The sequence below is a fragment of the Haliotis cracherodii genome, unplaced genomic scaffold, assembly GCF_022045235.1.
Source record: "Haliotis cracherodii isolate W230 unplaced genomic scaffold, xgHalCrac1.p SCAF_1, whole genome shotgun sequence".
Classification (NCBI taxonomy): Eukaryota; Metazoa; Mollusca; class Gastropoda; order Lepetellida; family Haliotidae; genus Haliotis; species Haliotis cracherodii.
Genome location: NW_027266264.1, coordinates 37,974,105 through 37,991,917, shown reverse-complemented (window position 1 = coordinate 37,991,917; position 17,813 = coordinate 37,974,105). Strand labels below are relative to the sequence as shown.

General features: G+C 41.2%; 1 protein-coding gene across 1 annotated transcript; it reads left to right on the top strand.

Annotated features, from left to right (window-relative positions):
* Window positions 1-142: 142 nt before the first annotated feature.
* On the top strand, window positions 143-15,938 carry LOC139464181 (stomatin-like protein stl-1). The gene is made up of 11 exons (XM_071245711.1): window positions 143-251; window positions 4,865-4,999; window positions 8,728-8,827; window positions 9,133-9,191; window positions 9,445-9,577; window positions 10,478-10,534; window positions 11,705-11,797; window positions 13,265-13,363; window positions 13,496-13,575; window positions 13,797-13,925; window positions 15,531-15,938. The coding sequence occupies exons 1-11, from the start codon at window positions 207-209 to the stop codon at window positions 15,729-15,731; spliced, it is 1,131 nt and encodes a 376-aa protein (XP_071101812.1). The 5' UTR covers window positions 143-206; the 3' UTR covers window positions 15,732-15,938.
* Window positions 15,939-17,813: the final 1,875 nt, after the last annotated feature.

The window sequence follows — 17,813 nt, the reverse complement described above, 5'->3', positions numbered from 1 at the left end:
CAACTTAAATGCTGATTTGCATCATATCTTTGCGTGTAATCTCCTATCCAATCAAAAAATGCCTTGTTTTTAACATGACCAATAGGTTTGCCACAAAAATTTAGCTCGGACCTAGCCTGTCTTACCGGAAGTAATTGTCTCATGAACCCACATTGAACCGGCCTAGTACACGGAACAGGTGAAGATCGTAAACGAAGTTTGCAACAATGATTCGCAGTGTTGCAAGTCCGAGAACATCTAGGTTGCTTCAGGTATGTTATGGTGTCATACAAGAAATAATTTATTCTCTCACTTTAATGTGACACGCGTTGCTCGGAGTTGTGTCTTCGAAGTACCATGTGCATGTTATTTATTATTCAGTCATTCAGGACAACGTAGAAAACTAGCCTAAAATCCCAAACCCAGTCAAGATATATTGAGCGTCATTTTATCCTGAGCTGCATTGTATCTAAACTGTCAAACCTTGTAGCCTGGCTGAGCTAGTGTATCGTCGTACCCCGATATAGATGTGCAAGTGCAGATTGTGAAATTGAAGGTCGCTTATAAGTGGTTTCTGACAGCTGGCCTTGAGCTAGCTCATCTTTCCCTGTTTTCTTTCATTCACTTTTAGACCACCTTACAGAAAGTCATGTTGAGTGAGTGAGTTGGAGTTTAAGGCAGCTTTCAACAGTATTCCAGTTATACCGCAGCGTGTCAGGTTTAAAGGGGCACTAATCTAACGCCATTCCCCGGACTGGTTGTTGCCTTTGTTATTGTTTTTTCCCCCGTGAGTACCCGGATGATACGCAACGCAACTGAGCCTGACCAGAGACTGGGCTACCGTCTGCAAGGACAGCTAAATAAACTTGGAGGCTGGAGGCAATATTTGTTTTACGCATTTTTGCATAAACACTGATTGGTTAACTGTGATCTATAAAGATTTCGACAAAGGGCGTATGTTAATTAATTTCTTCAGCCTAAACATACAGACAAAAAGAACAGCGGAGCTCATCAGATGTCATTTGGAAATACCCCAGATGGTTATAGTTAAATACTAAAAAAAGTATCCATGCAGTGAAAGGATTTTCGGATTTCAGCTTGCGTCGATAATACGATTACTACTCCCTTGTTGTCATCCACGTTTTCTCGTATAACCCTACACTTGTGTATTTGTCGTCATTCACTTGATGCTCAGTTAATGAATTTATTACAGGTACAATTAGTGGTAGCACCACTTAGATTACCTGACAAAGGTTCCCATTTGGCATTTATTGTGTCAGGGGTAATTATTCAATCTAAATCCAGGTTTGAAGTGAGGTGAAATGTGTGTTATGTAATATGCACGTGTCAGCCCAGCAAGAGATGAATGATCGGTTGATTTACTTTGTTTTGTAAATCAACGGATCGTTCCTAGTCATCAAAGGATTAACAGAAAATACGTTGATTGATTAATCACTGTTATCTTGCAAAGTGGATATGTCAAGAGTGAGTGTTTACATGTCTAGGTTTCTAATGCAAAGGGAATACACTCATATAATGGCGTGAAGTGCCGATGTAAAAACAACATACTTTGTTCAAAGGGTTAACTGATAATACGTTGATTGATTGATCATTGTTATGTATCCCTCAATGGATTTTTTAGGAACCGTGGACGTTATGAAAATAGTTGTCACGTGGGCTTTCTCAGCCAACCATTGAGACGTGACACCTATGTAAAACACCTGAAACAATCCAAGTGATCAGTTGATAAACAAACACGGGTTATAATATCCCGAAACGATATATATCTGTTAAAATATTTGATTGTTAGTGAGACACGTGACATCGAATAAGTTTCTTTGTACAGCTGCAGACAAGTGGGATATTGTTCCTTTGTGTGGATATTCACGGATACATTCCTCGAACAAGGAAGCTGCCTAAAATTTATACACATAAATTTGGTAGGTTGTAATTATGATATTTGCATTTTGTTTGCCTTCTTTTAAACCTATTCGTTCTTGTTTCTCTACGTCTTGGTTGGGAAATTCTACAATGCGCGATAGACGTTGTTTTCACAGGTCTTTTCCTTTGTTAGCGTGTATATATTACCGTCAATTTGTAAAATGTGATTCTCTCTGTGTAAATATTTCAGTCATTTCGACTAAAAAATCTGTCCAGATTGATTAAGACGATTAAAAGGGCCTACAAACATCACAACAGATTATTATGTAGGATTAGAAGCCAAACAACATAGAAATGTACTTTTCAACGTAACATTTTCAGTCTCTTGGTGATGACATTAAACATCAAAATGTTTGGAATTTGTTATCATAATAATACAGATGGAAATGTTTTTGTAAAATAACTGAATATTTAGACGTTTAATAAATGTGTTACACATTTGACAGTAAAAAAATATACACACTATAAAAATAGCAATGCTCAGGTGAAATATTACTTTGTGTTGCAAGTCAAAATAGTGTAAACGAAAATCGCAAAATTACCAAGCAAGTGACTTATCAAAACTTCGTCACCATTACCGATGCTATTTCATTTTGTTGATCAATGTGATCATACGCCCTTATTACTAACAATAAAAGTGACTAATGCGCTTACGAATTGCGCAGCAGAGGTCGCGAACTAGTCTAGATTTCTGCTATACATCCGGGTACTCACTGGGAAAAAACAATAACAAAGTCAACAACCAGTCCCGGGGAATTGCGTTAGATCAGTGCCCCTTAAATGGGTAAGAAAGCCCGAAGTGATGCAGGTCTCAGACGTTTACCATTTCGGTTAAACCCACGAGCATGGATATGGTGCTGATAAACCTATACACATAATCGGGGCGAGCCTGGATTCGAACCCACAATCATAGGTTTCTGGCGTGCCCAAGGGACGCAACTCTGCACAGCGAATCGCGGCGCCTTAGATGAACGGGCCACCCGTGCCAGCTATGGCATGTAGATACAATGCTGTTCACTGGGCACATCCCGAGCGCAACCATCCGCTCAATTACCACGCTATAGCATGACCGCTGTCTCACTATCATGGCTCACGCTCCAGTGGCTCTCTCTTACGATCGAACACCCCTTTTCGGTCTTAGGGAAACTGACACGTCTTTACGATCCAACACCCTTTTTCGATCCTTAGCGTCAGCCTGTTTAGGGCAAGGGTTAGCTAGAAATTCTTACCTTTTCAAAGCGTTAATCCTGGGAAATCCAATTAAAGAAATCACGAGAGTGATCGCATAGAACGTGATGTGAAATACATCATCATACACCATAGCCTAGCTCTATTGGTTCGTCATGTTGATACAAACAATGGTGGGTGTAGCTTCAAGAAAAGATGAATGGGAGGGCCGAGCGTGATGTCACACGCATGCTCAATTCATTGTTTACTTAATTGCAGAGTTAAAGGTGTGTTAATGGCCCGTTAAACAAGCACTGATTACATGTGATAGTGCTCATGGTCCAGTGGTAGGCATAATCTCTGATCATCTTTAGATACCCTGTCACCCTGGAATTTAAGTTCAGATACACCAAACTCACATTCCTCTTTTTGTTGAGCTTCAAGCCAACACTTTTCTAGAACATCTGCTTTCATGCCCTGCATCACTGGTCCATATCATTCACACTAGTGTCAACTCCAGGGATACTTTCAAACAGCTGTGGTTGACCTCTTGTGCACTAGATATGCCAAAAGCCCAGCTAGCACACCTACATCAGCTTGTATATGTATTAATAACACCTGTATTGGGGTTCAAAGACTTCCGTACAGTAAGCAGTTCTATTGTTTTGTACTGGGAGATGTATTTATATTACTTAAAGTTGATTTTCTTGGTTTTCAAGGTCTTGTGTAAATATTAACCATGGTCTAAAATGATTATCTTTTTAAAATTTAATTATTATCTTAATTTTTCTTTTACTCTTCATAACTTTAACATCAGAGCCAAAGCTTTGGAAATGTTTAGTTTTATATGCCCTAACACTACACAAGGAAAAGTTCTGTTGTGGCATCATTTGCATGAAATAATAAGATGTTATCAGTATTGACTGCTGTTGGCAAATTACTCTACAGAACATCACCCTTTAGAAATTGGGACCTACATGAGATTTAGGCAATGTCTGATGAAGAAACTAATGAACTGATGAAAAGTTAGAAAACCAATTTGGATGTTTTGGACTATTTTTTAAGATATTGGTTACCAGTATTGCAAAGGTGATATGATTTCAAGTTGTTGACCTTTTGTTTCATAGTTTGTGCATTTAGTTGGAAGAAAATCAAGAATTGTCATCTAGTATAGTGAATGGCAAAAATACCAAACGTCCAAGCAGTCATTGTAAATCCGATGCTGAGCTGATAATAATGTTGGTCCGATACTGGGCCAATAATTGTATATGACGTCAGGCCGATGACAATCCGATGGGCAAAACTTCATCGACCTGAAGGTGGGCTGATGATTGGGATGGTGGTGGGCAGGTGATGGTGTGCTATCTGGGAAGGTAATCTCAGGTATATATGTACAATCTAAAAGGTGTATTGAATGTAATGAAAAGCGAGCTCTACTCATTCAGTTTCAGCTGCCGGATCCCCGGTGATAGGTCCAGTTTACTAAACACTCCAGCCTTACCTGATCTCTTGTTGACTGCTTGTAATGTTCCCTCTGGATAGATTCATGTAAATTCTGTTGTGATATTGCTGGAATATTGCTAAAACTAAAAGTGGCGTAAAACCATGCTCACTCACTGACAAGATCAAAACAAGGTGCCGTCTTCGTGGTCATGCTTCAAGGTTAGCCTTGAGGGCAGAACATTCTTAATTATGTTAATAATGTCGGAATCTAAATAATGCATGGCATGCATATTCATTATTTTAGTCATGTTTATTATGTTTATTGTTTTTTCAGCAAGTTATACGCCACACTCGTCAACAAGCACGTTTCAGGTCTAGTCTGCCATGGAATACGGTTATCTTGTTTGTACCACAACAAGAAGCATGGATCATTGAAAGATTTGGGAAATATCAACGAAAACTACAACCGGTAAACCATTTTAGTTTTATTTGGAAATTGTTTTATTAACATGATTAAGCATGCTGACAACATGAACAAATGGCTATGCTACAGTTTCATGATGTCATTCAGGATGCACAGGCAAGGTAGGAGTTTGATAACATTGTTATTTACAGCAGTGTGATATATTGTCATTCTCAGGATAGAAATGTATGTAGCAATATGTGATGCATGATTTACTGTGAAATGAAGATCATTACTAGTACCGATTTAACCCTTTGAATCGTCATTTTTTCAAACCAAATTTCCATTTTCTCTTTATTTCACCATTTGACAATGACTCAGAAATCATGTCTTTATTACCTTATTTTATATTCCAACCACTGATCCTCCAGCGTATTTGGGAACATCTGTAAGTCCAATAATTATCAGGAAAACTGGACAAAGTTATGCAAGTGTGTAGTTAAATAAACTACATGTTATACCTTAGCTGACACCACACAGTGCTTTAGCTTCCGTACCGACAGTACTGGAATGGAGAGACAGTTGAAACAGACTATAGCCCGTGCCCCGGCATCCACCAGTTATCCCCCTTGACCCCTACTCCCTCATATTCTTCTCGGTCTGCCTTGCCGACAGACACATTATTGGAACTTGTTTTGTCTTCAATCTATGACTTTTGTTCATTGTCACATAACTTAGCACTTTTTTAGCGCCTCTCACGTTTATGAGGTTAGCAGATTATTGTAGTTTTTGCAATAGTTTTCTCAACTATCTCTCATATATTTTAAGGATAATGATTTCTGTTGACATATTTCCTATTAACCAGGCAAAATACCTGGACTGGCTGAAAAGTTCTAAGCCTAAGTGGAATATCTCAATCGGATTGAAACAAACTTTTGCCACCAACAAGTACAATCATTTAATGAATCATAGACATAAGAACTGCAATTGTAGTGTTATTATTGTCTTTGTACCAGACCATCTTGTGAACCTACCCATTGAAATCACCAGAAATTGACAAAATTGGCTATAGGGCAGTCATCAAGTACCTTCCACTGAAAGGGCTAACTCCAACACAGATACATGCTGACATGGTCTCCACTTTAGGGGATGATGCCCCTTCCTTTTCCACTGTAAAGAAGTGGGCTGCAGAATTCAAGCGTGGCAGAGAGAGCCTTGACAATGACCCGCGTCAAGGAAGGCCTTCAACAGCAACCATTACCCGGGTGCATGACATTGTGATGGCTGATCGACGATTGACCACTCGACATATTGCCAGTGTTGTGGGCATCTCTCATGAGAGGGTTGAGCACATTATCACCAACGAGTTGGGAATGACAAAAGTTTCTGCAAGATGGTGCCAAAGCTCTTGACAGCGGATCAGAAACGTGTCAGATTCCTGACGTCCCGTGACAATTTATGCCGTTTTGAAGCAGATCCCGATGATTTTTTGGCCCGATTTGTAACCATGGATGAGACCTGGATTCATCACTTTCAACCAGAAACCAAAATTCAGTCTAAACATTGGAAGCATCCGGAATCACCAGCCCTCCAAAAAGCCAAGTCGGTCCCTCTGCTGGAAAGGTGATGGCTTCAGTCTTTTGGGATACCAAGGGTATTCCGCTGATTGACTATCTTGAAAAAGGCCAGACTATCAATGGAAGATATTATGCTGACCTACTGAGACAGTTGCGTGAAGCTATAAAAGCTAAGCGACGGGGAATGCTCACTAAAGGAGTCCTGTTCCACCAAGAGTCATTTAGACAATGCTCCTGTTCACAAATCGGTGGTTGTCATGTCAGCGATCCATGATTGTGGCTTCGAATGCATTGACCATCCCCCTTATTCACCCGATTTTGCCCTGTCAGACTTCCACCTGTTTCCCAAAACGAAAAAGGAACTAGCCGGTCGCCATTTTCCTAGTAATGATGAGACGTCATTTCTGCTGTGAATGACCTTTTTAGGCTGGCTGAAGAACATTTCTTCTTGACCGGCATCCAGGCCTTGCAGCATCGCTGGCAAAAGTGTGTAAACCTGGAAGGGGACTATGTGGAGAAATAAATGAAAACCATCAACTTGGTACGGGTCTTTCACAGTTAGGCTTAGAACTTTTCAGCCAGCCCTTGTATGTTTTTGGTTTCACTACCACCCACACTCCACATTCTGGTTGAGTTTGAGTGCTTGGTTCTCCTGTTTTCCAGTAATGTGTTTTACTTGATATGTATTACATTTTTAGCAGAATGTATTCTATGAATTGTTCTTTGTGTAAACGTCCCAAGTCGGGGAAATACCCACATCATATTTGCCTTAACTGCCACCCTGCATGTTCTTTTGACAGTCAATGCTGTTTGCTCTCTTATGTCAAGAATTTGCATCTTTCTAAAAGGCTCTTATTAAGCACTTGAAACAACTTGCGAAACAGAAGAAGATGCCAGGCCCTTCTCCTGCGTTACTGTCCTCTCCCCTACCATCAGAGCCGGCCCCTCCACCTCCTGCTACGACTTCGGAGACTTCCTCTTTGTTGCTGACGGTTCCTTTGGGTCTTCCTCACCCCCCTGCACAAGTAGATTTTTTACACCTGATGACTTCCCAGATGCGTTTCACAACCGCTGTCGCCAGTTATCGCCGGGACATTGCCATCGGTCGCCGTACTGTGGGCAGGCCATACCTTCGCCTCATCTGTCTAATCACTTAGTGCATTTCGACCTCTTTAGTCCTCCGTTACATCCCGGTCTCTACCCCACACCGTCACTTGGATGACGGAACAACATTTTGGCCCGATCACTGGATGCTGCCATTAAGGCCCTTCCTGTTCAACCATCTATTCAGAACTCTGGAGCATTAACCATCCACTCTATGGACTGTGCTAACGTCTTGCCTCCCATTGATGAGCACCTCCCTCGTCAGCACCTCTAAACCAAAGTGCATTGATTCCCAGGACTGTTTCATCTGACCAAGGGACTCCCTCTTCTGATCCGGGCCCCATCACGTTCCGTGATGTCACAACATGTTAGCAGACTCCCTGTCCAGACCGGATCGTCCGTCTCCAACAGAGTGGATGCTCCTCCTGGAAGCCTTCATGTTCTGGTGCGACCACCTGTGGACTTCCAATGTCTGTCTTTTTGCCACAGTCAGCAACCACAAATTGCCTATGTACGTGTCTCCTGTCCCGGACACGGCTGCTTGGGAGGTAGACAGCCTCGCACTGTCCTGGTTCGGCCTACGCTTTTCCCTAGGTTATTCACAAAACTCAGCTGTGACCTGTCCTCTAGATCTGTGTTTTGGTCCTTCAGCTCACTGGAGAACAAGTGTTGCGTCTTCCGATGTGGCCAAATCTGCTGCTCGACCCTCACACCAGACAGTCGCATTGAGACCCCGAAGGCTACAATCAGCACGTTTGGCGTGTCTCCAGAAGTCCCTGATCGCTAAAGGGTTTTCTACTCCTGCTGCGAAGGCTGTCTCCAGAGCTCATTGTACCTCCACTCATTCCCTGTATGATGACAAGTGGCATTCTTTCCAGGCTTTCTGCTAGTCCATGCACATAGTTCAAGTGGAGGCCACCATCCCTCAGGTGCCAATGGGGGATAACTCCTGGATGCCGGGGCACAGGCTGTAGTCTGTTTAAACTGTCTCTTCGTTCCAGTACTGTCTGTTTGTATAAGGTAGGGAAGCTAAAGCACTGTGTAGTGTCAGTTAAGTAGAAAAGCATTACATTATTCATACATAAATTCTAGCATTTACTTTCCTCATTTCAGGGTTTAAACTTCATTTTACCAGTCGTGGATTCAATTAAGTACGTACAGAGCCTCAAGGAAATAGCTATTGATGTTCCTCACCAAGCTGCCATAACACTAGGTAACAGCCATTTAGGGGAGGTAAATCAACATGTACAAACTACAGCTACAGCCATATCATCACCATGGGCTATAGAAAAAAGAAATGATCATATTGTTGTAATTCAATGTTTTCATTTGGATAGTGTTGGTTGCCATGTTGATTCGGCATTTGTGCACTTTCTAGATACTTCAAGTTATTGTCTTTAAGTGTTTGCTGTATGTTTTACTAGTTTAATTTTCAGCATATTTAATAGTAAGCATCTTTTGTGTTTTACCGTGTTTACCATTGTTTGTGGTCGTCAGTTGTAACCTTCGTCATTTCAGACAATGTTACTCTGACAATGGATGCTGTGTTGTATCTGAGAGTTACTGAACCATATAAGGTAAGTTTTTTAATCTTCTCAACCAGTCCTCAAATCCAGAATTAGGCAAATGTGGACTGATATAAATTTAGATCATTTATGATGTTTATGTTCTGGTTGAGTCACTTGAAACATTCAGTACACATGGTACTGATAAACCATCCAAAGTATGTCCACATAGAGCTGCTGTGTTGTGACGTGACTGATGAGTTGGTGAGTTACGTCTTGCCAGTTGGTGTAATGTATGTGTACATGGTTCTTGTGTCATTTCCAGGCCAGCTATGGAGTAGAAGATCCTGAGTATGCCATCACACAGCTAGCACAGACCACCATGAGATCCGAGATAGGGAAGATTGCTCTGGACACAGTGTTCAGGGAGAGAGAATCTCTCAATGTGCTCATAGTCGGTATGTCATTCATTACTATAGTATCTTTGTCATTTTCACATGATCAGGATCATATAGTTTTCTTTTAAACAAACAGCTGACCATGTGACTCAGAAAGAGCTCTTTGTCGTGCCAGTGTCTTTTTAACAAGACAGTACACTAAAATGAGATTTAGTATAGTAACTGTGGAAGCAATCACCTTAAGATACTTTCTCTTGAACATGTTAATCAGCATGATAAATCTTTGCAAAAGATAAAAAAAGAAGTTGTTTCTGACTGCATGTGACAAACTTGGTGTTAATGGTAAGCTAGCTCCCACTGTCAGACAGCACATCACAACATTCAACTAGGGAGTGGTGCACCACCTTTAGGTCTTACAGGATTTTCAGAAATGTTGATGAACATGTTCAGTGACAATACTCAAGACGTGTGGGGCATTTTGAACTTTTAGTGAACAAATTACTATCAGTATTAGATGCTGTATAAGTTGGCTTAAAATTATCTGTCAGACAGTCGGGCCGGTAGAGGAAAATTTCATGAAAAGTTACCAGCCTGGACAGGCAGTTATTTCGGACACTGTCTGCATCACCACTCACCAGCAAACCATCCATGCAGATGGGCAGGAGGCAGTGATGAGTGTTGATGTTTTACCACAAACATCACAGAGTTCCCATTTTAGCATCAAATGGTCAGTTACAGAACTTTGTCCCATGTCTAAACCATGTTAACCCATGGGTCATAAACTAAATACTCTGGGCCCCGTTCCACAAAACGCTCTTAGTGCTAAGATGATCGTAACTCTTATACTTTAACATAGGCTTACGACAATCATAGCACTAAGATTACTTTATGGAACAGGCCCCAGATGTGTTAAATTGTTACTCTGTATTTTTCGTTACTGATGATGTGTTATTATTGTAGATGCACTGAACAAGGCGTCCGAGGCTTGGGGCATCACATGTATGCGGTATGAAATCAGTAAGTCATTCTAAGTTTGTAGGGTATCTAAGCTAAATCCGTATGAGAAATCCATATTTAATATTAGAATTATTGCATCATTATTTTACAGAATAATGGACTTTGCTCTTCTGAAATCTTGACTAATATCATATTATTTGCAGGATTAAGAACTTCAAGGACACTTTTCAAGACATTGTAGTTACTTTGCAGGGTGCCTATACGTTGTAAAATACACACTCAGAAATTATCATATTCGGTTCCAAGTTCAGGCATGTGTCAGGGCCCCATTCTACAAAAAGCAATTGTAGTGTTACAACAGTCTGTATAGGAAGTGTTACGACCACCTTGGAGCTACGATCACTTAGTGGAACGAGGGCCTGAGCCGAAATTTATACCATGTATGCATGGTATTGCTAAACTACCAGTGTTAGCAGTATTTAAAAAGTTTCCTGGGGGGTTTCTGCTGTGGTGTTTTGTGAAGAAACCTATATCTTTTATTGTGTGACATGATTAGCATTAGGGTTATGACAAGGACATCTTTTATGCTTAGTTCTGAACACTGACTGGTTATGTCATGATGAAACTGAGAAGAGATTTAAACCGTGAAATACTTGTTAGTGTGAACTGCCAGGTCATCATCATTGTTTCTATCAGGAATCAGCCCTAAGTTTCTCAAAGCTGGACAAACACATCATACCATTAAGTTACCAGGCTATAATCAACTATTACCAGTTTGATTACAGAGTTTGTAATTCTAATTTCTGGTAATGTATACCAATTGAATCGGTTTCAAAACTGGACACATTATTTCTTGTAAGACAGAGTTTCGGCTCATCATATTCTCAATTAATTGCATCAGCAAATCTACAGCCAAATTATCAGAAGTATTACTACTACAGATTTGGTTGTTATCTTCCCCATATGTGTAAGTGAGTGAGTATGGTTTAACACAGCTTTTAGCAATATCACGGCCGGGGAATACCAGAAATGGGTTTATGGTAATGTAATACATGAATAATCATGATCATAATTTGTAAATGCTTCATTTCTTATTTTTCAAAAAAAGAAATGATGTAATTGCCATTATGCATCATGACCATGATGACAGGAATGTATTGGATTGCCTGTTTGGTATTGTCTTATGATTTACCTCGACCTGTATAAACGTCAGTGTTGTTGTGTGTGCAGGGGACATCAAGCTGCCATCCCGAGTTCAGGAAGCTATGCAAATGCAGGTTGAAGCTGAGAGAAAGAAAAGGGCAGCCATCTTGGAATCTGAAGGTAAGTTCAGGTCCTGTACATGATCTGGTTGTTGATGTGTGTTCCCCGGATCCTGTTTGTTTGTTTGTTTGTTGTTGTTTAACACTGCACTCAGCAATATTCCAGCTATATGGTGCAGTCTTTAAATAATCGAGTCTGGACCAGACAGTCTAGTGATTGACATCATGAGCATTGATCCACGCAATACAGATGCGATAACATGCATCAACCAAGTCAGCGAGCCTGACCACCGATCCCATTAGTCACCTCTTACGACATGCATAGTCGCCTTTTACAGCAAGCATTGGTTGCTAAAGACATATTCTGTCCCTGATCTTCACGGGTCCCCAGGATCCTGTACATGATCTGGTTGTTGATGTGTGTTCCCCGGTTCCTGTAGATGATCTGGTTGTTGATGTGTGTTCCCCGGGTCCTGTACATGATCTGGTTGTTGATGTGTGTTCCCCGGGCCCTGTACATGATCTGGTTGTTGATGTGTGTTCCATGGGTCCTGTACATGATCTGGTTGTTGATGTGTGTTCCATGGGTCCTGTACATGATCTGGTTGTTGTTGTGTGTTCCCCGGGTCCTGTACATGATCTGGTTGTTGATGTGTGTTCCCCGGGTCCTGTAGATGATCTGGTTGTTGATGTGTGTTCCCCGGGCCCTGTACATGATCTGGTTGTTGATGTGTGTTCCCCAGGTCCTGTACATGATCTGGTTGTTGATGTGTGTTCCCCGGGTCCTGTACATGATCTGGTTGTTGATGTGTGTTCCCCGGGTCCTGTAGATGATCTGGTTGTTGATGTGTGTTCCACGGGTCCTGTAGATGATCTGGTTGTTGATGTGTGTTCCCCGGGTCCTGTACATGATCTGGTTGTTGATGTGTGTTCCCCGGGTCCTGTACATGATCTGGTTGTTGATGTGTGTTCCCCGGGTCCTGTACATGATCTGGTTGTTGATGTGTGTTCCATGGGTCCTGTACATGATCTGGTTGTTGATGTGTGTTCCCCGGGTCCTGTACATGATCTGGTTGTTGATGTGTGTTCCATGGGTCCTGTACATGATCTGGTTGTTGATGTGTGTTCCCCAGGTCCTGTACATGATCTGGTTGTTGATGTGTGTTCCCCAGGTCCTGTACATGATCTGGTTGTTGATGTGTGTTCCCCGGGTCCTGTACATGATCTGGTTGTTGATGTGTGTTCCCCGGGTCCTGTAGATGATCTGGTTGTTGATGTGTGTTCCCCGGGTCCTGTACATGATCTGGTTGTTGATGTGTGTTCCCCGGGTCCTGTACATGATCTGGTTGTTGATGTGTGTTCCCCAGGTCCTGTACATGATCTGGTTGTTGATGTGTGTTCCATGGGTCCTGTACATGATCTGGTTGTTGATGTGTGTTCCCCGGGTCCTGTACATGATCTGGTTGTTGATGTGTGTTCCCCAGGTCCTGTACATGATCTGGTTGTTGACCTGATAACCATGTTGCAGGTATTCGAGAGGCGGAGATTAATGTGGCAGAGGGCAAGAAGCAGTCCAGGATCCTAAACTCAGAGGCCAACAAGACTGAGCAGATCAACCAGGCCACAGGTGAGATAACGACACATGAAGGTTATAGGTTACTCACATTCCACTTGTAGCGGTTACACTGACAATTATGCTGTATATGAAGACCTCCATGTAAAGTACAAAGTGTAAAATATGTTGAATGTCCCCTCACAGGTGAGGCTGAGGCCCTGATAGCAAAGGCTCAGGCTAAAGCCCGCTCAGTCAGCGTTGTGGCAAGTGCTCTCACACAAAAGGTAGGTGGAATGTTCAAAGATGAATCACCAAGATGTGGAAACTTGGAATACATCCTACTTTTGTAATGTCATTGAGGGAAATCAGTTAAGAATTTACAAATGCTGCATTCACTTAAGATATATGAAAATTCTATCTTGCTTGTGAAAGTCTGAATTGTATTGGTCAGTTTTATCAATCCAATATACAGACAATTGACATTTTGTATTTATTGTACTTGCAGCAAGGTATTAATGCAGTATCCTACAACATCGCAGAGCAGTACGTGGCTGCCTTCAGTAACCTGGCCAAGCGGGGCAACACACTGATCCTGCCTTCTAACAGTGGCGATGTCAGCAATGTTGTAGCACAGGTAATATTGAGACCACCACTATCTTTTCGTAATTAAATGCAGCATGGAATAGTAAGTCTCAGCAGAACACTTGAAATGTCAACAACATTTTAGTCACATCCTTGTTTCCAAACAACTAAGGTTAACAGTAGCAAAGATGTCCAAGGGGGGGTAACTCTTTCTCTGAAGTGCGGGATGTATGTTGAAATGTTTTTTGCTGTTTAATAGCTGAATTCTTTGAAATAAACTAAAATCAGAAAAGACAACTAGTTTTCTCCACAAATATATAGTTATCTTACTTAAACCAACAGTCTGAATTAAGCTTTGCTTTCTATCTTACATCTTCCCGAGGCTAGCGTGTCCACTAGTCTATATCAAAGATCTAGTTTCTCCCTTTCAAGGCCACTTTTCTTGGCTCAACACTAGCACCTCGTGTAGATCACGAGTTTTGCCCCTTATAATGAAAACGTTATATCCAATCAGATCGCTGTTCTTATCTCGTATAACTTCATAGTCGTGGATGTTGATTTTGTGAAACATTCCATGTGTGCGGTAGTCCAGTCATATGTATTTAGCACAGGAAAGTGGGCTTGATGTGGTAAGGGTGGAGACAAGACTTCGATAAAGTGGAAACTCTTGCCTCAGGAAAATGTTTTTCTTAATGACTTAAGTGTTTTGGAAGGAGTTTACTTCCTGGAAAGCTGTGTTATCTAATGTTTCCCCTCGATTCTTCCAGTCCAAACTGTAGACAACTTCCCTAACACCATGCTTGTCGTAATACATGACCAAAAAGTACAGGTATGTTCCCAAACCCCCTGCTTGTCATAATGCCTGACAGAAATGGGGATTGTTTGGTGTCTGAGTATGAGTAGTACTTGGGTAGGAGACTGCTAGGGAAGTTAGTGAATCAGACCACATTTACTCACCAAAAAAACCTGTAACATAGAGACTATTTCATGTTTTTATCACATACGATCTGTATCTCATCGTGTGAAGTTTGAAGACCATATTGTCACGAGTTGTTGTATTTGACAAAAAGGCATGAACTAGTTTATTATATACATTTGGCCCCTTTTTGAAGATTTGTCAACAGCTGGTAAAGTTGCATTCTCAGTCACTACAGTGATCCACAGTTTGTGCACAAAATACTTCTTCATGAAAACTTAAAAAACAAAAACACAAAAAATTATGATTTTATCATTTTCAATATTTATTGTTGATTCTTCATATTTGGACGAACATCAAACCGTAAAAAAAATATATTCTAGCTGTTTTGTGGCGCACCAGTGGGAAAGCGCAGATATACATGGATACAACAAAGCAACGATCATGGAGACAAATTTCAAGGGCGGTAGCTCTGGATAAAACTAGTTCCGTCAATCCAGGGCCATGAAAATACTGATTTTTATTTTCACACTAGGGAAAATGCTTGTTTTCATTTTTATGACAGTGAAATATAACTTTTCATATAACTGCATATGTCACACTCGTGTATATACTAAATTGGATTGTCAGCAGTCCATTGACAAAATTATGTTTATTTTTGTACAAGAGTGCGGTCTTTTCCCCTTGAGAATGCTGTGTCCTCTATTCTCTGTGTATAACACATTCACAACAATGTTTCAGGCCATGGCAGTGTACAAGAACCTAGCTGTCCATGAGCCTCACACAGTGGAGGCGGAGACAGAGGAGGACGGCAAGGCATCGGACGACTCCTACAGTCAGGGGGACATATTCAGCAGGGAGGATTCTCAGTCAGGGGAGACACAGACAAACAAAACACTGGATGATATAGAGAAGATTCAGAAGCCCAAGGGAGATTCTTGACAAGTTCTGTGGTAGTAGTTAGAGGAATGATAACTTCAACTTTGAACAATCTACACTCTTGAAATAATGACAATTGTTTCGATGGAAACTGGTTCATGGTGACCAGAAACAGAAACTATGAAACAAACCTGGCATTCAGGCTTACACTTTAGTGCTAACAGATTATAAGAGTGTCACAGAAACTATGTATAATATTTGTATGTATGAATAAAACCATATATATGTCACCATATCACTTGTTTGTCACTTCCAGATCTTAGTTGTATGAGCAGGGTTATAAACCCAGGATAACAGTAAAGTCATGTCATTGTTGTATGGCATGAGAAATAGAAAGACTCCTTCATTTCATTAATCAGCTTTGGACGGATTGGAGCAAGTTATCAAACTGAAGTACCACATGACACTGAACATGGTGTTTTTTAATGTGTTTCTTTTTAAAGCTGTTATGATTTATTGTTGTATGAATGATAGGGAAGTTCAGATAGGGATGCCTATACTGACAGTGTAAACCCCACTCGGTCACTGGGTGGATATAAACCCCAGAACAGTGTTACAAATAAGCGCTTGGCAGGTAGATCTTGTGTCGGGCCATATTTTCAAAGTTGTACGGGTCCTTAAGGCCTGCAGTACATTTATGTGTCTATTTTAGGGTTTTTAAATGAAGGCCTGAAGAGTTTAGTCAGGGCCTGCAGCTTCTGAAGTCTGTGCTCCTGATGGCAGCCTGGCATTCTTGGGTATCAAGAACAATGTTGTACATGCATATGAATGAACTGAAGTTGAACTTTAAAAGTATGCTGGTCAATTCTAAGGTGAGGCAAAATAAAAGGGACTGACCGCGATGAAGAAAATACTATAGGCATATGTTTTTAGAAAAATCCTCTACCATTATGTTGGTTCAAAGTTACGTTCTATCTACTACTACGTATGTGTTACCTGGCTTCTGTCGTAATTAATGCATTAAACATTTCTGGTGTGCCCCACGGTGATATTGTTGGAATACTGTTAAAAGCAGCATAAAACCATACCCACTGATGCATTGAATTGTACCTAGTTGCCCAAATAGTCCAGCTATCGATTAACCATTGATGTAAAATGCACTGTTGAGGAAGCCAACCCCCTTTTGGTATGCGAGATTCGGGATCTATTTAGACGGTATTGGGTACTCAGCAGTGACGTACGCCGGTAGCAAATATAATCGTTTTTGGTATGCAGATTCAACATTTAAAGAAAACAAGTGTGCACCTAAGTAAATCCTTCATATGTTTTATTTTGCCACATAGTATTGAGATTCAGGGGTGAGCAATGAGACCGGAGTGAAAAATTATTTGGTGTTCAGGATTCAGGGAAATGGTTGTAGGATGGTGGCACCATATGCCACACTATATGGTGGGACTACATGACAGCGGCCTGTAAGTAATGGAAACCATCCAACCCTCCACGCCAGACACCTATGATTCGTTTCGAATCCGGTTCGCCCTGATTATGTTTCTAGGTTTGTCAGCAGCATACCCGTGCTCATGGGCCTCACCGAAGTGGTAAACGTCTGAGACCTGCATCACTTCGGGCTTTCCTCCCACACTAAGCTGACACGCTGCAATATAACTGGAATACTATTAAAAGCGGCATTTAACCCAACTCACTCACTCACTACAAACCACCAACAATCAAGGCACGCTTCGGGTTTCGCTGACATGCAATCAACAAAGTCACTGAGCTTGACCACCCGATCCATTAAGTCGCCTCGTGCGACAAGCAAAATACTGGAGACAAAATCTAACCCAATCCCCAGGTTGTGCATGTCAGCTGTGAAAACGATTTGTCCTGTAAGTGAACCATATGTGCTCAACAAACAGTTGTAAGAACCACTGGTACTTCTGATGAACCTATATGAACATCATGTATTAATTTGGGATGAAATTGACTTTTGGTCTATAGGCCCATTCACCCAAGTCCTGTGCAATTGGTGTGTAGTGAGGCAAAACAAATACAATAACAAATGGACGGTGTACGGTCATGATCAATGTACGTGTAATTTCTGACCGTGTTCGTCATTTGTAGTTTCTCTTTGGAATACCAGAGCAC

Excerpts from the sequence above, each read along its gene's own strand:
- LOC139464181 (XM_071245711.1), top strand. The coding sequence starts at position 207 with ATGATTCGCAGTGTTGCAAGTCCGAGAACATCTAGGTTGCTTCAG. Across the intron at positions 5,000-8,727 it reads ATCAACGAAAACTACAACCG|GGTTTAAACTTCATTTTACC; the intron begins GTAAACCATTTT and ends TCCTCATTTCAG. Across the intron at positions 9,192-9,444 it reads GAGTTACTGAACCATATAAG|GCCAGCTATGGAGTAGAAGA; the intron begins GTAAGTTTTTTA and ends TGTCATTTCCAG.